This window comes from Amblyraja radiata, unplaced genomic scaffold (assembly GCF_010909765.2).
Source record: "Amblyraja radiata isolate CabotCenter1 unplaced genomic scaffold, sAmbRad1.1.pri scaffold_397_ctg1, whole genome shotgun sequence".
Taxonomy (NCBI): domain Eukaryota; kingdom Metazoa; phylum Chordata; class Chondrichthyes; order Rajiformes; family Rajidae; genus Amblyraja; species Amblyraja radiata.
This window is the reverse complement of record NW_022630519.1, coordinates 32,085-57,284: the sequence shown is the minus strand read 5'-3', so window position 1 is coordinate 57,284 and position 25,200 is coordinate 32,085. Positions and strand designations below refer to the sequence as shown.

The 25,200-nt window shown below is 49.7% G+C and overlaps 1 protein-coding gene across 1 annotated transcript in view; it reads left to right on the top strand.

Annotated features, from left to right (window-relative positions):
• The first annotated feature begins 1,288 nt into the window (after window positions 1-1,288).
• LOC116969901 (mediator of DNA damage checkpoint protein 1-like) overlaps window positions 1,289-25,200 on the top strand; it is a 55,902-nt gene continuing 31,990 nt past the window's right edge. The window contains exons 1-3 of the mRNA XM_033016658.1: window positions 1,289-1,674; window positions 18,845-19,042; window positions 22,029-24,918. Of these exons, the coding sequence (XP_032872549.1) occupies window positions 1,672-1,674; window positions 18,845-19,042; window positions 22,029-24,918 (3,091 nt within the window). The 5' untranslated portion in view covers window positions 1,289-1,671. The remainder of the gene's footprint in view (window positions 1,675-18,844; window positions 19,043-22,028; window positions 24,919-25,200) is intronic.

Sequence of the window (25,200 nt, the reverse complement as noted above, 5' to 3'; positions counted from 1 at the left end):
GAGTCGCCATATTTTGGCGCCATTTACAAAATGTCCAAAGTCTGGTCCACCGCTCGATGTACTGGAACGGCTCCAGATCTAGGTAAGCCCCAGGTTGCTGCAGGACCGTCTCCGTCGCCCTTGACAGGCTTGGCCCGCAAACTGACACATTTTTGGTGCTTCAGATGTTTGTTGTGACAAATGTGCAGAGAGCGCTATGAGAGGCAGGCAATACTAAGTCTTAGGAAATAAAACTAGGCAGGTGGTGGAAATGTCAGTAGGGAACACTTTTGGAACAGTGGCAACATTTCTGTAAGGTTCTAGACATTTATGGAAAGGGGTAAGGTTGGTCTTTACATTCGGGTCTTAAATTGAGATGGCACAGAAGAGATGCAGGCCTCTTGCGGGGAAATGGTGTTAGTTTAGATGGGCAAAAAGTTACAGCAAAAGTTAAAGAGATACAACACGGAACAGGCCCTTTGGCTGACCAGCGAACCCCGTACACTAGCACTATCCTAAACACTAGGGACAATTTCCAATATTTACCAAAGGTAATTAACCAACAAAGCTGTACATCGTTGGAGTATGGGAGAAAACCGGAGCACCCAGAGGAAATGCATGTGGTCACGGGGAGAACGTACAAACTCCGTACACGAGTATCACCTATTTACACAAAGCCTATTATAAAGCTTCTCATCATATTTCTATTAAACCTCACTCGCCCAGTTACTGCACCTCACCCACAAACTGGGGGGGGGGGGGGGATCAAGACAATTTACAGCAGACAATTTACACCAGCCTGCATGTCTTTGGAACGTAGGTGAAAATGGAGCACCCGGGATCACAAGAGGAACATGCAAACTCCACACACAGATGGTTGACAGAGGTTGGGCCACCAGTGCCTCTAACCACTGGGCCACCGTGCTGCCTTGAAAACACCAACAATACTGTGTATGGATTACAAGATGTGCATCTTGAACCCATATGAACATCCGTTCATTGGATCTCGTCCAAAGCCGTAATCATTCTACCATCATGGCCTCAACGGTCACCACAGAATTGGGATGGAAACAAATCACCTTTGAATGTCCCTGTGCCAATTTTTTACTTGTTAAAACTCCTGAGAAGCACTTGGGAGATTTTGCTGTCAACTGTTCTTTGTAAAAGCTGCTATCACAGTTTTACTGTGCACATGAAAGCTACAACTGAGGCAAGGACATGGGAATAAATTATTTTCTTTCACCAGTTGCATATGCCAGCGGCTAACTTTTCACACCACAGCCTGCAGCCAGAGGCCACACACAAACACACAGGCAGAGCAGCAATGAGCTCAGTGAGGTGATCTACTGTCGGTTGTCGGAAGCCCCCCTGGTCTGGTCTTTTCCTTACAGAACCCCCCCACCCTCCCTCAATCCCCTGCCCGGCCCTGTCTTTCTTGCTGAATATTGAGGGAATTTGAAACTATCAAAGCAGCCAGGAAACCCCCCCCCCCCCCCCTCCCTCCCATACCAGCACAGGAACAGACAGGGAAATCCAGTGGCTGCCAAGTGCAGAAGCAGACTTTGGAAACTCTGCGTGTGTCAGAGCAGAGGAGAGCAAAAGGAGGCGAGGGTGGAATTGTAGCACAACGCAAAGTGGTTTATTGTCCCCTGATTCCGAAGATGAAGTTGAAAAAAAGAAGCTGTTGCAGCCATGGTAGGTTCAATCACATTTTTTTCTTCGGCTGAATCCAGCTAAGTTCCAGAAGTACAATGGCTGGGGTCTGCAGGGAGCCTCGGGGGTGGGAAACAGAAGTTAGTCAGAGAAAGAGAGTCGGTGTGAACGAGGGAGAAAACCAGACAGAGGTTCCGTTGTCAAGCGGGACAGAAGATATAGGGGATGTTGAGAAGGGGAAAGTGGCAAATCTATAGAAAAAGGCAAAACTAGCAAGTGAGAGGTGAGAATGGGGGCAAAATTGAAGTGACAGTGAGGAAGCACATAGGCACAGAAAGCCAGAGGCAGAATTAGTGAGAGGGAGAGAAGGAGACAGAGAGAGAGGGCAATGACAAGGGATTAAGAGCAAGAGAGTTGAAAAAGGCGTAAAGTAAGAGGCACAGATAACAACAGACAGAAAGGGAGGAAGAGTTTCTGGAATGCAGGGAACACAAGAGAAAGAGAGGGGCAGAATGGGAGAAAAGGTGAGAGACCAGAAAGGCACAGCGTGAGAGTAACAGGAGGGGGGACAAAGCAAGAGAGATGCACCATGAGAGTCAGAATAGGTAGAGAGACATAGAGGGTTTGAGCAAAGGAGTTATGCCTTGGAGTATAAGTGCCATGACAGGAATGTGTTTGTTTTCCAGTGCTATTGCTTGTGGTATATACTTTCCGATGGGGCACAGAATTCACATGTATTGCTTTTTTTTTGCCTGGGTTATGCTGAGGTACAAGCTCCTTGAAGGGTCCACAGGTGGTGCCATTTTATGGGGACACAGTATCTGCAAGCACTGACTCCCACTGGAGGCAAGGGGTCCCATGGATTCTTCATGATGTGGAACTGGTAATTAGTGATTAGAGAGATACAGCATGGAAACAGGCCCTTCAGCCCACGCTGACCAGCAATCCCCGTTACGTTACACTCGCACACACTACATGCTAGGGACAATTTACAATTTTTTTGTACTGAAACCAATTAACCTACAAACCCGTACGTCTTTGGAGGGTGGGAGGAAACTGAAGCACCTGGGGAAAACCTGCGTGGTCATGGGGAGAACGTACAAACTCCGTACAGACAGCAGTCGTAGTCAGGATCCAGCCGCCCTTGGTATTCGAGCAATTCTGGAGGTAGAGTGCGACAAGGAGAGAATGGCAGAGTCACAAACAATGGAACATATCTATAAGCAAAACACAAAGTGCTGGAGGAACTCAGCAGGTCAGGCAGCATCTGGGGAGGGATGGAACTAGTAACGTTTCGGGTCGGGGCCCTTCTTCAGACTGACTGACATAGCTACAAGCCAGTTCACTGGATATAGTTCAGATGCATTGAGAAATATTTGAAGGAATGTCACTGTGATTTGCAAAATAAACAAGGCCTGGACTGCTTGGTGTCTGAGGTCTCAAAGAGGCTAAGACGTGGATATATGTGAGATTGAGGGGAAAGGGAAAGAAGGATTTGAAGGCATGATGGTGGAGAAACTGACTGGAGGTTGTTCAGCAGGCCTGGTTTGTGGAGAGGGATCAGGTAAATGGAAATGTTCCCTCACAGCTCCAGTAACTGATGTCCAGCATTGCCTTTCCCCCCACATCCCAAAGATGAGCCAGTTGGTGGGTTAATGAGCCGCTGTGATTTGACCCCCAGTGTATATAGGTGTTTGGTCTTAAAATGGCCTACGGGTTAAGGAGACTGGATATATAGTAGACACAAAGCACAGGCAGAGAGCAGCACTCCAGAGGGAGAGACAGGAATGGGTTGAGGATGCAAACAAAGTAAGTAAGTTTATTGGCCAAGTATTCACATACATGGAGTTTGCCTTGGTGCTCCGCCCACAAGTAACAACATGACATAGTGACAGTTATGAATGTCTCAGAAAACACTAAACATTAATAATAATAAAGCATTAATGATAAAACACCATTGATGAAGCATGTGAACCAACAAAATACCAGATCAAAGGGAAGCTACAGATTTTTGGCTGTTGAGTAGAGCAACTACTCGTGGATAAAAAATGTTTTTATGTCAGGCTGTGGCAGCTTTGACAATCCGGAGTCGTCTTCCAGAGGGAAGTGATTCAAAGAGTTTGTGGCCAGGGTGAGAGGGGTCAGAGATGATCTTGCTGCTCGCTTTCTGGCCCTTGCAGTGTACAGTTCATCAATGGAGGGAAGGTTGCAGCCAATAACCTTCTCTGCTGATCGGACGATTCGTTGCAGCCTCCAAGTGTCGTGCTTGGTGGCTGAGCCAAACCAGACCATGATGGAGAAGGTAAGAACAGACTCTACGATGGCCGTGTAGAATTGGACCATCATTGCCTGTGGCAGATTGTGCTTCATCAGCTGCAGTAGGAAGTACATCCTCCGTTGTGTCTTTTTGACTGTGGAGTCGATGGTAGCCCCCCACTTAAGGTCCTTGGAAATGTTGGTTCTCAGGAACTTAAAAGACTCCACAGATGTGACTGTGGTGTTGTTGATGGTGAGTGGGGTGAGCTCTCCTAAAGTCTACAATCAATTCCATTGTCTTAAGAGCATTGAGCTCTAGGTTGTTGCGATGGCACCAGGATGCCAGCTGCGACACTTCCTGTCTGTAGGCAGATTCCTCCCCATCCTGGATCAGTCAGAGGGAGAAAGAGGGTGCAGAGGGAGGAAGAGAGAGACAGAGGAAGATGGAAAGTGTTGGTGTGCTGAGAAGAGTAACAGACAGGGGCTTTTGTAGATGGGGACCAAACCAGGCACAAGGCAGGAGACAGACTGTAAACTTGAAGACATAAAATTGTCATGCTGGATGGTCAAAGGCGGGTAGTAGAGGGTTGTTATTCTCACTGGAGGCCTGTGATCAGCCTGTGTGTGTAGGAATTAGTGATGGGTCCACTGTTGTTTGTCACCAACAAGTGCACTGTTGATGGGACTTGGTTGATGGGACTTGTTGGCCGATGTGGGCAAGTGTGGCCTCGGCAAGGCCAGCAGCATCATTAAGGACGAGTTGCACCCTGGCCACTCCCTCTTCTCCCCTCTCTCATTGGGCAAAAGGTATAAAAGTGTGATAACAAACGCCTCCAGATTTAGTGAGTTTCTTCCCAGCTGTCATCAGGCAACTGAATCATCCTACCACAACCAGATAGCAGTGCTGCACTACTATCTACCTCTTTTGTTACTCGCAGTCTACCCTTTATCGGACTTTGCTGGCTTTACGTTGCACTAAACGTGATACTTCTACCACGTATCTATACACTCAATGGCTCAATTGTAATAATGTATTGTCTTTCCGCTGACTGGATAGCACGTAACAAAGGCTTTTCACTGTACCTCGGTACACGTGACAATAAACCACCCCCCCGCCGGATGTCCCACTGAAAATGTGGCGCCTAGGTTGGGTGATCTCGCCCTCATTGTGACTTCTGCCGCAGATTGACGGGTCGAATTTGCCCCCCTGTGGCTGGGGCTCTGGAACTCCGGCTCAGCCGGAGCTGGCAGATCCATTCCCATAGCCGACTTCTCAACCCCACCCACCCAAGTCGTGAACTCTGTTGGTGCGACTAAACGGATAAAACGGAAAGGCTCTGGAACCAAGGGTGCTGGAAAATCACTGGTGGACCTGCATTGAGAACAGCGGACACGGAGATAAATTATGGATACAGAGGAGGGAGCAACAACTTCTCTCTTTTGGTCTGTAGAGCCAGTAGCCCAACGCCAAATTCTTTTTTGGTGTCAAATAAACTGCGAAGTCAGACTTGGATTTGTGAAAGAGCGGATGGTTGTTTTGGCACTGAGGGTTAGGACTGGGTGCAGGACAGGGAGTTGAGAACTCAGGTTGTGAGCACTGGCCCGCATGTTGTTGGGAACTGCAGATCCTGGCACAGATCTACAGCGGATTCCAGCTGCTGACATGGAGCGAACACCAGGCAATGCGCCACACCCGGCAACAACCTCGTCACTTCCATAACTGGCGAACTTCCACTGAGAAAAGTTGAAAGGGGTCTAACTGATGTGCATCTAGAGTTTCACATCATTGGCTCATCTTCGCAGATCAGATATTTACACTAACTTGGTTCAAAATAATCTGCTAACCGTGACCAAGACAGGGACACTAATTTACTCTTGCCAAATAATATCTCGTACAACTAGCCGAGGGAGGAGTTGGGGGCGCGCTAATTAACTTGCTAGACTAGCAGAGATTTGGGCTAGAATCTCAAGGTGGCATCCGGGGGAATTTTAAATCAAGTAATTAAATAGAATTTGGAATTAAGTAAAGCAAAGGTCAGTCAGTTTGATCATGAAACTGTCAGTTTGTTGGGGAAAGTCCATCTGATTCTTTGGAGGAATTTTACTGTCCTTATCCCAATGCAAGCCACTGCTTCCTTGGTTCGGGGCCAACTGTGGATGGGTAATAAATGCTGCTACTGCCAATGTTCACATCCCATGAATGCATAAATAAAAGCATACTTGCACACTCAGACCAAAACACAGTGGCCTTTTAGGAAGCAGTGAATTATTTAATTCATAGGAATGTGCATTTCAGCAGAGCTCTCTGTTTTGCAGAACAAAATCAACAAAGTGTATGACTGTTGTTTAACATCTGTGTGTTGGCTCCCTGTTATCGGAGTCCTTTCTTGCACGCCTGCACACTTATGTTATGTGCAGAATGAGCGACTGTCTTGGTTTGTGTGTTTGCCAATGTGTTTACATGCCTAGGGTTTACTTTTGTACATCTGTGCACCCTTGCATGTCTCCTTTACCATTCCAAGTGAATACTTTCCTCCATCCAGCCCGGGTCCTTACAGAGCACTTTTCCTGCCACTGTGGATGGCCAGGACTGCAGTATCCTGCTCCTTATCACCGGCTGGCTCTCACCTCCAGGCTAACCGTAGCAAGAGGAACTAAAAGAATGCTTGCATTCCTGGGGAAGAATGTCGGAGCTCCAGACTAAGTCTCAATTTCAGCATGGAAGGAAAAGGAGCAGCAAAGGGGTGGGAATACATGAAGAAACACCAAGTAATATTGTGCTGTCTTTCAATGCTCAACGCCAGATGCCCGGTGCAGGGGGACCAAGAAAGTAAAGTTAGTGAGGAACCAAAACCTAACACCCAGTACCAAAGACTGCACACACTCTCCAGCGAGGGAGTCATCCAACACGAGCTCTGGTATGGATCCTGATTTGAAAATCAGAGCATTGGTTGTGAGAAATCTAGAATGGGCAGACATACAACTGGCTGCCAGTCACTCTCCTGGGTGGTCATTCTCGCACCACTGGCTGGATGGTGATTCTCTTGTCTGTAGCGCTGGGCCAGGCGGTCTCAGTCTAATCACAGCCCTGAAGCGGGGTCTCGGTGATCACAGCCCTGGACCAAGGTCTCAGTGATCACAGCCCTGGACCAAGGTCTCAGTGATCACAGCCCTGGACCAAGGTCTCAATGATCACAGCCCTGGACCAAGGTCTCAATGATCACAGCCCTGGACCAAGGTCTCAATGATCACAGCCCTGGAGCGGGGTCTCAGTGATCACAGCCCTGGACCAAGGTCTCAATGATCACAGCCCTGGACCAAGGTCTCAGTGATCACAGCCCTGGACCACGGTCTCAGTGATCACAGCCCTGGAGCGGGTTCTCAGTGATCACAGCCCTGGACCAAGGTCTCAGTGATCACAGCCCTGGACCAAGGTCTCAATGATCACAGCCCTGGTGCGGGGTCTCAGTGATCACAGCCCTGGACCAAGGTCTCAATGATCACAGCCCTGGACCAAGGTCTCAGTGATCACAGCCCTGGACCAAGGTCTCAGTGATCACAGCCCTGGACCAAGGTCTCAGTGATCACAGCCCTGGAGCGGGGTCTCAATGATCACAGCCCTGGACCAAGGTCTCAATGATCACAGCCCTGGACCAAGGTCTCAGTGATCACAGCCCTGGACCAAGGTCTCAGTGATCACAGCCCTGGAGCGGGGTCTCAATGATCACAGCCCTGGACCAAGGTCTCAATGATCACAGCCCTGGACCAAGGTCTCAGTGATCACAGCCCTGGACCAAGGTCTCAGTGATCACAGCCCTGGACCACGGTCTCAGTGATCACAGCCCTGGAGCGGGGTCTCAATGATCACAGCCCTGGACCAAGGTCTCAATGATCACAGCCCTGGACCAAGGTCTCAATGATCACAGCCCTGGAGCGGGGTCTCAATGATCACAGCCCTGGACCAAGGTCTCAATGATCACAGCCCTGGACCAAGGTCTCAGTGATCACAGCCCTGGACCACGGTCTCAGTGATCACAGCCCTGGAGCGGGGTCTCAATGATCACAGCCCTGGACCAAGGTCTCAATGATCACAGCCCTGGACCACGGTCTCAGTGATCACAGCCCTGGAGCGGGGTCTCAATGATCACAGCCCTGGACCACGGTCTCAGTGATCACAGCCCTGGAGCGGGGTCTCAATGATCACAGCCCTGGACCACGGTCTCAGTGATCACAGCCCTGGAGCGGGGTCTCAATGATCACAGCCCTGGACCAAGGTCTCAATGATCACAGCCCTGGACCAAGGTCTCAATGATCACAGCCCTGGAGCGGGGTCTCAGTGATCACAGCCCTGGAGCGGGGTCTCAGTGATCACAGCCCTGGAGCGGGGTCTCAGTGATCACAGTCCTAGTGGTCTCTCTCTCTGGCACCCTCTGTGTCATTCTGCATCAGCAGTTGTGTGAATTACAGTTTTGTGACCAAATGCTCTGCCACAGTGGAGTGGCCGGCTGCCCAGCAGGTGGTGGCTGTGTTGGCTCGAGCCCCAGGGTGGGCTCTCACTCCCAGCAGCTGCCCTCGGCAAGCAGTCACTTCCCAGCTGGACTCTGTGCCGTCTGGAACAGGTTTAATCACAGCCAATGCATGGAGGCAAACGTAGCGGTAGATGTAAACATTGGGATAACCTTGAAAAAGACTACAAAAATCAAGTTGTTGGAAGTTAGCTACTAGGCTAACCTATTGTAAATGTAAAAAATGACAATGAAATATGAAACATGAAGAGACATGTCAAAGTGAATCGAGGCTTGTTAGAGAATGAAGCCGGAGAAACAGTTTTAGTTTTAAGATACATCGCGAAAACAGGCTCTTGGGTCCACCGATTCCGCGCTGACCTGCAATCCCCGTACACTAACATTATCCAACACACTCAGGACAATTTACAATTTTACCGAAGCCAATTAACCTACAAACCTGTACGTCTTTGGAATGTGGACGAAAACCAGATATCCCGGAGAAAACCCACAGGTCACGAGGAGAAAGTACAAACTCCGTACAGACAGCACCAGGTTCGAATCTCTACTCGCTGGAGTTTAGCAGGTTAAGGGGGCATCACATTGAAACTTACAGAATAATGAAAGGCATAGAGTGATGTGGAAATTATGTTTTCAGCTGGTGGGAGAGTCTCGGACCAGAGGTGATAGTCTCCGAATTAAAGGGCGCTCTTTTAGAAAGGAGGTGAGGAGGCACTTCTTTAGTCAGAGGGTAGTTAAATGTGGAACACATTGCCACAGAGGGCTGTGGAGGTCAAGTCACTGGATATTTTTACGGCAGAGATAGACAAATTCTTGATTAGAACGGGTGTCAAGGGTTTTGGGGAGAAGGCAGGAAAATGGTATTATCAAAGGTATTTTATTGGTCACATTCACATACAGGTGTAATGAAGTGAAATGCTTTTTGCCATTTTGCAGCACACAAAAAAAGAATACAGACATAACACCAATGAGAGTCTTAAACACAAAGAACATCCCCCCACAATGGCTCCCACCATGAGGGAAGGCACAAAGTCCAGTCCCCAACCCCAGTTCACCCATAGTCGGGCCTATTGAGGCCTCCACAGTTGCCTCTACGGAGGCCCGATGTTGCTGGCCGTTCTAGCCGGGTGGTGGTGCTCCGGCGTCGGGAGAGTCCTCACAGCGGCATGGGAACCCTGGAACGGCCGCCTCCGTACTGGAGGCCGCGGCCTCCGAAGCCGACAAGGCCGCGACGGTTGGAGCTCCACCACTGGCGATCTCATCTAGAGATCCCAGGCTCCCGATGTTAAGTTCAGCGCCGCCGCCCGCAGCTGGCCGCTCCACAGTCCCGCACTCCGCGATGTTTTACCCGGCGGTCTCAGCTCACCGGAACCTCCAGCGCGGCGACCCAGGCAAGGCATCGCCCACTCCACGATAGCGCTCCAGCGCTGTGTCGCCGCCGAAGCCGAGGTTCTGGGCGGTCCGCGACAGGAAACGCCGCTCCAGGCCCGCTGGTAGGCCGCGAGGACGGGTCGAAGCTGCAGCCCGGAGAAAAACTGCCTCTCCGACCAGGTAGGGACCCTGAAAGGCAGTTTCCCCTCCCCCCCCCCCAAACAAAAAAGTCTAGACCTCCAAACAAAACACTTTAACTAACTAAAAATAAAAATAAAACGGTGAAAAGACAGACAACTGCTGGCAGGGCAGCCGTGCACAGGACAAATATCAGCCATGATTGAATGGCGGAGTAGACTCGATGGGCCGAATGGCCTAATTCTACTCCTATAACTGTGAACGTGTGTGAATCCAGGTCTTTGGCACTGTGAGGTAACAATTCTACTGCTGAGCCACAGTGCGGCCCATAGTTAAGGGGAACAGTGCAGTGGCAGAGAGCTAAGAGATATTCTGCATCAGTCTTTATGCTATAATATGCAATGAACTTCCCATTAAAATTAAAATCAGTGGGGTAGGAATTAAATACGATCATTGTTCTTCAGGAATTAATATTTTAAAACTATTGGAGCAGAGACTGGTGAGTTCCTGGACTCCCAGAATTCTGCAGGGGTGACGGAGGCATGGAGAGGTGCTGGAGAAGTACCAAAGGATTGGAAAACTCTCAGTTTGGGACCTTTACTGAAAAACTTGGAAAACAAAAAACAAGTGATTTTTGGCTATCGCCTGTAATTGGAAAGATGCAAGAACTAATTATCAAAGGTTGTCATAATCTAGGGTGGCACGGTGGCGTAGTGGTAGAGTTGCTGCCTTACAGCGCCAGAGATTCTGTACGGAGTTTGTACGTTCTTCCCGTGACCTGTGAGGGTTTTCTGCGAGACCATCGGTGTCCTCCCATGCTTCAGATGTACAGGTTTGTAGGTTAATTGGCTTGATATAAATGTAAATTGTCCCTCGTATGTGCAGGATAGTGTTAATTTGTGGGAATGCTGGTCGGTGCGGACTCAGCAGGCTGAAGGGCCTGTTTCCTACGTAATCAAGTATCACTAAACTACATTAATCAAGTAGATTCAGCATGGTTTCAGAAAGGTGAAAATCATGTCAGACAAATTGATTAGAATGCTTCGAAGAAACAGTCAATTAAATATCAAAAGGTCTTCAACAAAGTCCCATTCAAATGGTAATGGCGTTGGTAGGTAATACTTGTCCCACCCTGCTCATTCCTTCTTCTCCACGCCCCTATTGGGCAGAAGGTACAGAAGCTTGAAAGTGCGCAGCACCAGACTCAGGAACAGCTTCTTCCATAAGCTAAGGAACTGTCCGATTCATTTCTACCGCATTGGACTTTGTCTATGGAACTGCTGCGCTACCACGCTGAGAACTATATTCTGCTCCCTCTTTCCCTTTGCTCTGCCTATTGAGTTTGACGATTGTATTTCTCTACTCTATTATCTGATCAGATAGTATGCAAAACAAAGCTTTTCACTGTACCTTTAGTTACACCTGATAACAATCAACTAAATCTAAAATATATTAGCATGGATAGAGAACTTGTTAATGAGCTGACAGCAGCATATAGGGAAAAGGGGTCAATTTCAGGGTGACCAACTGGAATCAGTGGGGGTGCCAGATAAACAACTGCTATTTATGTTTATTAATTATTTATGGGAAGGAAGCAAATGTGCCGCGTTCAAATTTGTGGTTGATACAACAGTGGAGGAAACAATTATCAGGATAGCTTTGAGAGAGATTGTTGAGTTGGCAAACTGTTGGCTATGTGGGGAAATGTGAAAAGTGTAATAAAACATTAATATCTAATTGAAGAGACAGGAGAATCTGATGAACAAACAGATTTGAGAGTCCTCATACATGAAACACAAGTGCAGCATTTAATTGAGAAGCCTAATGGAATTTGGCTTTTATTTCAAGAGCGTTGGAGAATATCAGCAGGGAAGTCTTCCTACAACGGTACTAGGCAAAGTGAGACTACATCTAAAGAAGCTGTAAAGTTCCGCTCCCCTAAGTTAAGGACAACTACTTTATCATTGGAAGTGGTTGAGCAGGATGACCCCCCCCCCATATGTGGAAGCTGAACAATTAGGGTCTGTATTCACTGGAGTTCATTGCAAGATTTTCAGACGCCAAGATTTCCACGTATCTCCTCATGGAAGAATCTAGAACCAAACTAAGGGGGCATCTGTTTAATACTGAGATGAGGAATAATTTCTTCTTTCCTAGGGTTGTGAGTCTTTGGAATTCATTGCTCCTTGACAGCTGCAGGATGAATCCTTGAATACATTCAAAATAGAGATGGAATTTTAATCGGTAAAGGGTTAGGACGGGAAAGCAGGCTGAAGAGAAGCTGGATTAGCAGTGATGGTGAATGGAACAGTTTTGAGTGGATGTATAGCCTGCCCCTGTTTCTCTTCTGGTTTTAAGAGATTATTAGGTGATCCATTAGTTATGGAAGTGAACTTTGACCAGCGTCGATAGGTGTGGCCCTCATACAGTCATTCAGAGGTTTCCCATGACCCTTCAACGAGCAGAGAGCTGACCACGACTGCCTGGCCTGCAATGCTCCCATCGTCTGCGCCATCTTACACACATAAATCAAACCTCGGCCTCCCTTGGTGGAAGATATTTTTGGCTCGGGCGTCAAGACAGCTGCAGTGGTTGAATAAAACCAGCAACAATATAAAGCTTGAAAGCTGGAGCCACGAGGCACTGTCCTTCGAGAATAACAGCTTCCCTTTAACTCCCTGCGTGCCCGTTTCCTAGGTCTCACCCACTTAACACAGGAGCCATGCCGACTTATTCCTGGATCAGTACCAAACAAATCCTATTCTCCCACTTTAACTCTGTATCAATTACCAAACTAATTCCCCCTGCCCCATTCTCTTGTATCTCTATATAAACCAGGGCTTCACTAATTCCCCACAGCCCAGTACTTAAAAAAAAATATTCACGAGAAAGTAGCAGTGGTCTCTCAAGTCTACGCTGTTGTCCAATCTGATCATGATGATCTGCTTCAGTTCCACCAGTTCCTCAAATGCTGCATCTCTAAACTAAACCATCTCTGCAAGGACAATCCAGTTCCACCACAGGCAGAGGTTCTGGCAGAAGTTGTTCAGCACTTGAGTACAGATTTGTCCACTGAGCAGGGAAACAGTAGACAATAAGGAGGAGATCTCCCTGCCCGTGTCTGGGCTCATGCTATGAAACATTTAATTTAGAATCAAGCCGAGGACTCCCAAGTGTACTGTCCGACCTATATAGCATTGTACGACCATCGCCGGCACGTCTGTTCTGCCACCATGACATGTCACACTCCTGCATTGAGGAGAAGGAACCCAGTTTTATGAAAAGTATGATTTTGAAAGTGCAGCTACATCAGGCTGTTGTTCAATTAGCTCATGGATTAGCTCTATTGGTTTGGAAACCAGTTTCCATTTGAGAGGACATTGTAAAATCAAATGGGCTGGGAGTGTGACTTTGAAGCATCCAGATTCAGTGCCTAGGTTGGTGTCGGATGAGCTGCTTGGCTTTGTTTATTTTGGTTGAACGTTATTCTTATGAGACAACTGAATGGCTGAACCTAATTGCAGAGATTTTGTGGAAAGGTGGGAGGCAACTGGAATGCAGTATAGAGTGGTTGGGCCTTATGGCCAGTTTCTGTACCGGAAATAACCACTCCTCTATCAGCAGTCATGCCTTCAGCTGTCCCTGAATTCTCTCTATTAAACTACATTCGTGACCTACCCTTTTATCACTCATGTAATGGCTCCGAAGTGCTTTGTAACCAACTTTACTCTGCTGGACATTTTTACTAAACTGAAAGAGGCAATGCAAAAAAGTGAAGTGGTGGAAAAAGTCAGCTGGTCAGGGCATCTATGGAGGGAAATGGACAGGTGACGAGTAGGAAAGAACTGCAGATGCCGGTTTAAATTGAAGGTAGACACAAAATGCTGGAGTAACTCAGCGGGACAGGCAGCATCTCTGGAGAGAAGGAATGGGCAATGTAACTGGTTGGGCCCCTCTTCAGATATCACGACCTAATGCGTCCCTTCCCTCCACAGATGCTGGCTGACCTGCTGAGTTCCTCCAGCACTTTTTGTTCATAATTCCAACATCTGCAGTCTCTAAAGTCTCCACCCAAATACAAGCTGTTGCTTCTCACACCCATGGCACGACTAGGAGTTAGTTGGGGACTGGCCATATTTTTCCCACTGTGCCTGGGCCCCATCTCCTTTCCTGTCTGGATGTCCAGCACATTCAAATCTCCCGTCATTGCATGTCCTACACTCCCTTTGTGCAGAACAATCAACACACTCCCTGACTCATTCCCCAATCAAAGGGGCACTGAGCACTCAATCCTGAGCCAAAAATTCCTGCTTGTAAAGCAGGAGGGGTAGGGGGCCAACTGAGGGGGGCTTCCCAGCTTGTTAAAATTGCAGGGCCACTCTCCAGCACATAGGGAGCCTTTTAAAGTAGAATTGTACTGAATCCAGAATTATAGCAGGCTCAACCTCTTCCACTAGGGTCTTTTCCTATCCAAATAATTGCACAAAAAACAACTACTATAAACCCAATATTTCCCATCAAATGCATTCCCACCAGAGCCAGTCCCTTCCAACTCATTCTGACTGCAAAGAAAACCAACAGGGACAATAACATCCCATTACATTATTTCAATATGCTTCCCTTTTCTCCCACTCTCTACGAACACAGCCCGTTCCCATGCACTCGAGCCATACAGCTGTCATAGTAAAAGCCGCTTGGGCTGAACTAGTACACAGATCCAGCTGCAGACGTGGTAGCTGGGACTTTAAATTTAAGGAAGGGCAAGATTGCAAATGGAATATTTTCCTTAACATCATTAGGCTGGAATATGTGGTTACCATTTAGCTCTGTGGACTTCACCACGCAAAGGACCAACTGCAGAAACCTGCACTGAAGTTAGAAGTAGTGATTTGGTCCAAAGTTATAGGAGCGGAATTAGGCCATTCGGCCCATCAAGTCCACTCCACCATTCAATCATAGCTGATTTATCTTTCCCTCTCAGCTCCATTCTCCAGCCTTCTCCCCTCAACCTGAGCAGCCAACAGGTTGAACACAATTAAAGGAATTTTTTGATTAGTAAGGGTGTCGGTCATTTAAAACTGGGATACATAAAAACTGCATTGTCCCTTCTCCTCCCCCTCTAAAAAGGATGGTGAATCTCTACCAGGGGGCAATGGAGGCTAGATGGATGAAAGTTTTTACGGTGGAGATACGTTTTTGAAAGATCAGTTGGTTGGGAGCTATGGGGAACTGGCACAGAGAGAGAGTGAGTTGAGGCTAGCATAGATCAGCCATGATATTCAATGGCAGGGCAGCTTGAGGGGCAAGTGGTACACTATAGCTCTTTCTTCTGCATCTGTAGTCATATAGTGTTGGTGTTTCTTTCATTGTCACTTCCACCCAAAATGTGGTTGCACTTCACCAAAAGGAAGCATTAGCAATAAACACCAGACTTGCTACTAATGTTCACACCTCATTATCAAAAATGTTACGTGCAGTTTATCAGCTTGTGTCTGAGACTTATCCAGTTATTGAACATACAGATATAGACTACTACATTTGCTGAGGAGTTGTAAATGGGCATTCAGCAGTGAACAGAGTGGCACAGCTGGTAGAGCTGCTGCCTCACAGCGTTGAGACTGAGGTTTCATCCTGATCTTGGGTGGTTGTCTATGTGGAGTTTGCATATTCTCCCTGGGACTGCATTGCTGCTCCCGTTTCCTCCATGTCCCAAAGACGTGCCGGTTTGGAGGTTAATTGGCCTCCCTAAATTTTCCCTAATGTGAAGTTATCAATAGTAACTTTGATTCAATGGGCCAATTGGCCTATTTCCCTCCTGTATGTTTAAACAAAAGATCGCCATTTCTGATGGAAGGAAGTTATCAATGAAGCAATAAAAGATGGTTGTACCTAGTACACTGACCAGAAGAACTCCTGCAGTGATGCCCTTTGTTGGGGTGATTGGCATCCAATAACCAAAAAGGTCTAACTTGAACTGCTAGTGTTTTCCCTTTGTGACGATCAACTTCAGAGCTCCTTGATGTTACCCTCAGTCCATAGCTTCCTTGATATCAAGGGCAATCACTTTCATCTTACTTCTGGAAGTAGTTTTTTGGTGAATGTTTGGACCAAGCCAGTGGATGTTGTTTACTCCAGATTTTCAGAAAGCCTTTGATAAGGTGCCATACGTGAGGCTGCTAAGAAAGATGAGAGCCCATGGTCGGATACTAGCATGGATAGCAGGTTCCCCGATGGCAGAAGGCAATAAAGGGGGCTTTTTCTGGTTGGCTGCCAGTGACAAGCGGAGCTTGTATATTAATGATTTGGATGGGTGGAGATTGAAGGCTTTGAGGCCAAGTTTGCGGATGATACGAAAATAGGAGACAGGTGGTGTAGAGAAAGCAGGGACTCCGCAGAAGGAATTGGATAAGTTGAGAGAATTGGCAGAGAAGTGGCAGATGGAATATAGTGTAGCAATGTGTGGAGTCATGTATTTTAGTAGTAGGAATAAGGCGTAGACTATTGTAGATTGATGATGCATGTGAACCAATCACACACAAGCCAGCATCACTAACTCCACCCCACTATAACACTTATACTAACACTCGTTTCCAGCACTGCCAGTCTGAGCAGCTAGGATGTACTGACAAACAACCGTCCTTAATGCTGTTACGTTTCAGTGCTGTTTAGAGATGAATTTGAATCATATTCCGTGTCTGGAATACTCTCTACATGGTGTCAGAAGTGGGATACGAACCCACGCCTCCAATTGGAGACCAGAACGAGGTAGTGCTTTCCGCACCATTCGGGAATGTCTGCCACCAGCGACGTCCAGGGCAGTGCTGGTGGAGGTTGTTGCAGGAGGGGCTGCCGCTGCTGATGAGGCGCAAGGTTGAAAGTGGGGCAGGAAGCTATGCGGTCCCGGATGTACTTGGCCATTCCCGTCTGGGCACTGTTGTCAGCCCGACTGACGAGCCACGATCATACCTTGTCGACTGTGAGGGAGCGGTATACAGGAGAAGTCAACAACACCTGCTTGCTGTGAGGGAGCCCCGACCACCGCCTGCTGGTCCCTATGCTCCGCCGCTCCAGTTCCGGCCGCCTTTTGCGATGTCTCCCACCCATCCCCGCATGCCTTGCACCCCTCCACGTCCCTCGGTCTCCACTAACCACGGGGCCTCACCTACCGCGTGTTTCCCCTTTCGGTCACCACAAGCGCCCACCGCGCTATTCTCGCCTCCAGGCTCTCCGTCTCATCTTTCTGGTGAGGGGGGGGGGGGGGGGGGGGGGGGGGGGGGAGGGTTTGGTCCGCACGCGCTCGGGCCTTGTCAGTAGACCACCAGACAGATATGGCGAGTATGTTTAACTCCATGGTATGGGTGCCCTTCCACACATTAATCTTTAGGGGTAAGGATGTAGATTGATGATTCATGTGAACCAATCACACAAGCCAGCATCACTAACTCCACCCCACTATAACACTTATACTAACACTCGTTTCCGGCACTGCCAGTCTGAGCAGCTAGGATGTACTGACAACCAACCGTCCTCAATGCTGTTAAGTTTCAGTGCTGATTAAAGATGAATTTGAATCATATTCCGTGTCTGGTGCTTGTCTACAACTATTTTCTAAATGGGGTGAGAATCCAGAAATCGGAGGTGCAAAGGGACTTGGGAGTGCTGGTGCAGGATTCCCAAAAAGTTAAAAGTTAATTTGCAAGTCGAATCTAGAGTAATGAAGACAAATGCAATTCTAGCATTTATTTCAAGAGAGCTAGAATACAAATCCAGGGATGTAATGATGAGGCTCTGGTCAGGCCGCATTTGGAGTTTTGTGAGCAATTTTGGGCACCATATCTCAGGAAGGATGTGCTGGCTCTGGAGAGGAGGTTTATGATTCCAGGAGTGAGTGGGTTTACATATGATGAGCGTTTGATGGCACTGGGCCTGTACTCGCTGGAGTTTAGAAGAATGAGGGGGGACTTCATTGAAACTTACCGAATAGTGAAAGGCTTGGACAGAGTGGATGTGGAGAGGATGTTTCCGCTAGTGGGAGAGTCTAGGACTAGAGGTCATAGCCTCATAATTAAAAGACATTCCTTTATGAAGGAGATGAGGAAGAATGTCTTTAGTTGGAGGGTAGTGAATCTGTGGAATTATTTGCCACAGAAGGCTGTGGAGGCCAAAAGTCAAGGGATATTTTTAAGGCAGAGATAGATAGATTCCTGATTAATACAGGTGTCAGGGGTTATGGGGAGAAGGCAGGAGAATGTGGTTAGGAAGGAGAGATAGATCAGCCGTGATTGAATGGCAGAGTAGTCTTGATAGGCCAAATGGCCTAATTCTGTTCTTATCATTTATGACCTTATGACCAAGACTGCGATGACAAATGGCAGCAAATAATTTTGGTCAAATGCACAAACAGCAGAGACGTTTGCAGGTTAATGGCGAATGGCACTTCAATTCCTTGCTGGAAACACCTCCCACTTGCTGATGGGTAATAACTCTGGGATGTGGGAACTTTTTGAAGACTGGAGCGTTGGACTGAGGCTGGTGGAACTGGATGTTGTACAGTAACTGGAACCAGATGGCGCAGAAGGGGTTGGGTCGATTGCTGGGGTGGTAGGATCATGCTCAGGTTCTGCCCAGGCTGATTGCCCGTCCCTCCTCCAAGCTTAAATCTGTGCCCGGGTGCCCCTGGAGAGGGAGTACACTGTGTTCATAGGCACCTTGGCTGCTTTCCGAGATGGCTGGGCACTGCAGGGGCTCTTGGATACCAATATTATCATTGCTTTGATACTTCCTTGTTTGTTTTTTTTATTTTGGCTTGACGTTTCCTTAGAATAGTGAATAAGCTGTCCTTTGAATTTGCAATAAACTTACCTTTGCAAACAAAAAAAAGATTTTTTCCATTTTTACTTTTTTAATCACCTTCTTTGCAGGAGTCTGAAGCTGTAGACAGCTGCATTCAGAGATCACTCTCTGCCCTCTATCCCCCATTTGAAGAAACAGCTGCCACCCTCCTTGCGCAGGTGTTTGATGTACTGGAGAAGATCTACCAACATGATGCTCTGCGCTATATCATCGATTTCTTCATCCCTGCTAAGCACATCCTGCAAACTATCCAGCAACAGGCCTGTGTGAGTATCAATCAAAGATAGACACAAATTGCTGGAGTAAGTCAGCAGGTCAGGCAGCATCTCTGGAGAGAAGGAATAGGTGACATGGGGGTTGTGAGCATCAGGCAGTTTTAATTGGGGCACAGTAGGGATGGAGCTGAGTACAGTAAAACTCTCATGAACCAGTGGTCAACATTTTTTTCAAAACTGATGGTTCAACATCAGGCTTGCAAGAAATCGGTTCCCGACTCCCTGATCCTTGTCATTCCCACACTGCCTTCAAACTACGTAGGATTCCGTATCCCATGCTTCACAAAATTCACAGAGAAATTTATTATAATACAACACAACATCCAATAGTCTGGAACAATTTGCTAGTCCGGTACCATAGACCCAGGCATTCCCGGGTATCTGAGTTTTGTATGGAAACTGAGCAGTCTTCCATTTCCCTCCAGCTCACTGAGGTCACGATCCTTACTTTCCCTCTCCCCTTACCAGAATCGCTGATTCCTGCACTCCATCTTCCCCATCACGGGTCTCAATGATCATTCTCAATTCACAGGGTCACTGGAAAATTAAAATACAAAACAACATTTTTAGAAAGTGAACTAAAACTCTAAGCAGGAAGTACAAGTGCAAAATAAAGTCCAATAGTCCCAAATGACCCAAGCTCGCTGGATTATCAGGTCTTCAAACTGAGCAGAATATCATTACCTTCCGTGGAGGTGGAGGCATCACCAGGAGCCTCTACCTTCCCTCAGTCTAAAACTCACCGGGGTCCCCCATCCCCCACCTTTCATCGGAGTTCCCATCCCCCACTCTCATCCATCATCAGGGTCCCTGCCTGCCTTCCCTCCCTCCCCCCTTTTCCTAAACCACCATCGGCAGGGATCCCATTCCCGCCCTCACTTTCACAATCTCATCACTGGGGCCCCTTGGTCCTATGCTATCCCACTTTTGCACCCCCTCCATACACTCCCTACTTACAGCTGCCAATAAATCAGACAACTGTGGAGGCAAGTCATTGTGTGTTTTTAAAGTGGAGATTGACAGATTCTTGATTAGTAAGGGTGTCAAGGGTTATGGGGTGAAGGCAGAATGGGGTTCAGATGGACTGGGCTACTTCCGGGCCCACCCGTCCGGAGCGCCGGGGACACAGTCTGTGCGTCAGGGCTACTGTCCAGAGGTCCGTGGCAAACCGTCTGGGCATCAGGACTATCATCTGAGGTGCCAGGACCACCGGGACCTCCGTCTGGGGTGCCAAGGCCACCGTACGGGACTGGGCTGGGGCCAAGGACCATGTGTCCTCTCTCACCGCCTCTCCCTGCCACCGCAGGAAACGTACGCCGCTTTGCCCAGGTCTGTGGCGACGGGGCCACCGTCTGAAAGTAAGCATTCAAGTACAGCAGGCAGTGAAGAAAGCGAATGGCATGTAGGCCTTCATAACACGAGGAGTTGAGTATAGGAGCAAAGAGGTCCTTCTGCAGTTGTGCAGTGCCCTAGTGAGACCACACCTGGAGTATTGTGTGCAGTTTTGGTCCCCTAATTTGAGGAAGGACATTCTTGCTATTGAGGGAGTGCAGCGTAGGTTCACCAGGTTAATTCCTGGGATGGCGGGAATGTCATATGTTGATAGAATGGAGCGGCTGGGCTTGTAAACTCTGGAATTTAGTAGGATGAGAGGAGATTCAGGGTTTGGACACGCTTGAGGCAGGAAACATGTTCCCGATGTTGGGGGAGTCCAGAACCAGGGGCCACAGAAAAATAATAAGGGGTAAGCCATTTAGAACGGAGATGAGGAAACACTTTTTCCACACAGAGAGTTGTGAGCCTGTGGAATTCTCTGCCTCAGAGAGGCTGGTTCTCTGGATGCTTTCAAGAGAGAGCTAGATAGGGCTCTTAAAGATAGCGGAGTCAGGGGATATGGGGAGAAGGCAGGAACGGGGTACTGATTGGGAATGATTGGGGTTGATAGAGTTGACGTGGATAAGCTTTTTCCATTGAGAGTAGGGAAGATTCAAACAAGAGGACACGATTTGAGAATTAAGGGACAGAAGTTTAGGGGTAACATGAGGGGGAACTTCTTTACTCAGAGAGTGGTAGCTGTGTGGAATGAGCTTCCAGTGGAAGTGGTGGAGGCAGGCTCGATTTTATCATTTAAAAATAAATTAGTTAGGTATATGGACGGGAAAGGAATGGAAGGTTATGGTGAGTGCAGGTAGATGGGACAAGGTGAGAGTAAGTGTTCGGCACGGACTAGAAGGGCCGAGATGGCCTGTTCCCGTGCTGCAATTGTTATGGTCTGAGTGCAGGTAGATGGGACTAAGTGAGAGTAAGTGTTCGGCACGGACTAGAAGGGCCGAGATGGCCTGTTTCCGTGTTGTAATTGTTATATGGTTATATGATCATAGTTATATGGTTATATGATCAAGTGTTCGGCATGGCTCGAAGGGCCGACTCCTGCACCTATTGTCTAATGCAGTGGTTCTCAACCTTTTTTCAGTGATGTACCCCCTGTGAAATATTTTTTCAGCCAAGTACCCCCTAACCAGCGCAAAAATATAGGCCTACATAGGCCTATATTTTAAAATCTCACGTACCCCCTGGAGTGCCTTCACGTACCCCCAGGGGTACGCGTACCCCCATTTGAGAACCACTGGTCTAATGGACCAAGGACAGGAGCCTGAAGACTGCAACAACCAGGTTCAGGAATAGCTACTTCCCCACAGCCATCAGGCTATTAAACCTGGCTCGGACAAAACTCTTGATTATTAATAACTCATTTTCTGTTATTTGCACTTGATCAGTTTATTTATTCATGTGTGTATATATTTATATTATGGTATATGGACACACTTATCTGTTCTGTAGTAAATGCCTACTATGTTCTGTGTGCTGAAGCAAAGCAAGAATTTCATTGTCCTATACAGGGACACATGACAATAAACTCACTTGTCTCACCTCCCTCTCCCTCTCTCTCTCTGCCCCCCCCCCCCCCCATATGCAGGAACCGTATGGCGGCCGCCGCTTCGCCCACGCGGGTTGGCCCCTGTGCCAGCGCGGCCTGGTGGTGGTGCAGCTGGCTGCCCTGGACTGGCGCCAGCTTCGTCCCGGCGACTTCTACCTGCAGCTGGCTCCCCGCCAGGCCGGCCGCGGGGCCCGCCTGCTGCTGAGGTGGCCGGGCCCAGAAGGCCCGGGGTCGGAGCCGGTGCCCGAGGCTTCCTACCCGCACCTCTTCACCGCCGAGTGGCTGGACGGAGTCAACCGGCGCCACAGCGGCAGAGGAGGAGGCGGCGGCGGCGGCCTCGGCCTCGAGTGGTGCCTGGCGGCCGAAGGGGGCCGGCTGAAGAGGCTGCCCTGGAGGCGGGTGGTTTACCCGCTGTTGGAGCCCGAGGACGGGCCCGAAGCCGAAGCCGAAGCCGGGCCTCGCCCGCCCGCCATCGGGACCAGGAGACGGCCCTCGGGCGACGGAGCGGACGCTGAGCCGCGGACCGGGGCCGAAGCCGGCCTGAAGAGAAGCCTGGGCAACGGGCAGGATTGGAGCTGGGATAACGACGCTCCGGACGGCGAGGCTTCCACTTACTGCTCGGTGACGGCCTGCGGCCTCGACGACAACGACGACCACCAACTTCAAGATGGCGACGAGGGCGAGTACGTCGAGCTTCTGGAAGCTTCCGCGCACGCGCGTGGCTGCCCTCGCCCGCGCCCGCGCCCGCGCCGCGCCTGCGCGCTGCCCGCCTCGCGCACGGCCTCGCTGCCGGCCGCCGCCGGGCGCCGTCGGCCTGCGGGCACGCATGCGCGGGCGCGGCGCGGGGCCTGGCAGCACCGCCGTCGGCGTCGGAGGGGCGACAGCGGCGGTTGTGGCGGCGGCGGCGGCGGCGGAGGTGGGACCAGACGGAGGAGCAGGACGTCGAGCAACAGCCGCGCCGCCGCCGAGCAGGCCACGCCGTTGCCCGGGGCGACGGGCCGAGCTGAGGTGGAGGGAGCAGGCGACGCCGACGCACACGCCCCCGAGCCGCCCCGTCCGGAAGCCGCGACCCCATTGGATGGCGAGCTCGGTCACGTGGGACCGGGCAGCGGCTCTGCGCTGCCATTGGCCGAGGAGGAGCGCGCCCCGGGCAGGACCGCATGCCGATTGGACGAAGAAGCGTGCCCGTCCGAAATGAGACCCGGTCATCCATTGGCTATAGAAGGCACGTCGGCCATGGCAACTGGACTGTCATTGGCTGGACGGGAAGGGTCCCCAACCCTATTGGCTGGACGTGAAGGGTCCCCAACGCCATTGGCTGGACGGGAAGGATCCCCAACGCCATTGGCTGGACGGGAAGGGTCCCCAACCCTATTGGCTGGACGTGAAGGGTCCCCAACGCCATTGGCTGGACGGGAAGGATCCCCAACGCCATTGGCTGGACGGGAAGGGTCCCCAACCCTATTGGCTGGACGGGAAGAATCCCCAACGCCATTGGCTGGACGGGAAGGGTCCCCAACCTTATTGGCTGGACGGGAAGGATCCTTAACCCTATTGGCTGGACGTGAAGGGTCCCCTACCCTATTGGCTGGACGGGAAGGATCCCCAATGCCATTGGCTGCAAATGAACAGTCCCCAGTGCCATTGGCTGGTGACGGCTCGCCGCAAAATGGGGGCCGGCTATTGACACCGGATCCCTGCCCAAAACCCGCGTCTCGCCGGCCACTGCCTGATCGGAGCTCGCCAAAACCTACATCCCAGCGGCATTCACGGAAATTTGGCAGTGACCCGTCACTGGACCAATGGAAAACTGGGATCGTGCCGTCGCCGGCGAAAAGGGTTTTGCCAAATACGTTGCCTGGGATGTCGCTGCCTCGGGAGAGCGAACGAAAAACCGGGACCAAACATTCCATGGCTGTGATCAAGCTGCCAAAGACGAGGACCAAAACATTTCTGGTTGAAGAAATTGCAGCAACAACTGGGCCTGAACATTCGTCTGGTCAACAAACTTTATTGGAAACGGGGACTCAGCAGTTGTTGGCTGAACAGAGGCCGCCTGCATCTGGCACCAGGCAGTCTTTAGATGCACAGGTCAAGTCAAGGATGACGACTGACCAATCATTGAGTCAGCAGCCTGCCATGGCAATTGGCACCACACCCCCATTGGATGAATATATGGGATCTGAATTGACCAATCAGAGTACAACGACATCTGGGATTGGACCGTTATTGGCTGGACAGGATCAGGTAACGAGTAGGACTCAGCAGCCATTGGCTGACGAGGCTGCCCCAAGACCTGGGAGAGAACAGCCATTGGCTGAACAAACAGCCTTGACTGGTGATTCATTGGCTGAGTCTGTAGGACCTGGACTAAGGCAGACCAATGCTGAGCGAGATCCAGCCAGAACTTGTGCTGATAGGTCACATTCGGCCAATGAACAATCTGCCGTCAGGACACAGCCATTGGTTGCAGCAACGGGATCCAGGATCTCATTGGTGGATTGCCCAGAGGGGGACCGGTTGAACTCATTACCGCAAAGCTCAGGGCTTGAGGTTAACTACTCTGGACCCACGATCACCCAGACGGCAGAATGTTGCCTGTCGCAAGCCCACACGCTAGTCGACCAGACAGAGAGACCCACCTCTCCCCCAGAGGAGGCCCGAGGAGACTGTCGGTGGGATGGGGCAAGGCCCACAGGGGCAGGGGAGTTACCCACCCCCAATGTGCGGGGTCTTTCGTCGGAGCGGGAGCACCATGGAGGGGAGGAGGCGAGATGGCCGGACGGTGTGACAACAGCTGCACCTGTACACAACCTGAGAGGTGAACAGAGGACATCAGGGGAGGCCAGAGAACGAGAGGGATTGTCAAGCCGAGGTCACCCTGCTGAAGTATCCCAAAGGGAGCACAGCTCAGATTCCACTGAAGAAGGTAAGGGATCACCTCTCTTGATGGACATAAAATGCTGGAGCAACTCAGTGGGTCAGTGTCCCTGGATAGAAGGAATGGGTGACATTTTGGGTTGAGACCCTTCTTCAGATTGAGAGTCAGGGGAGAGGGAGACATAGAGACATGGAATGGTAAGGTGTGAAAACGAGAGATCAAAGGGGACTTTGATCAAGGAAAATGTAGAATGGATCATTGTTAGCTCTGAAATCAGAGTACAACGACAACTGGGATTAGACGGTTATTGGTCGGACAGGATCAGGTAAC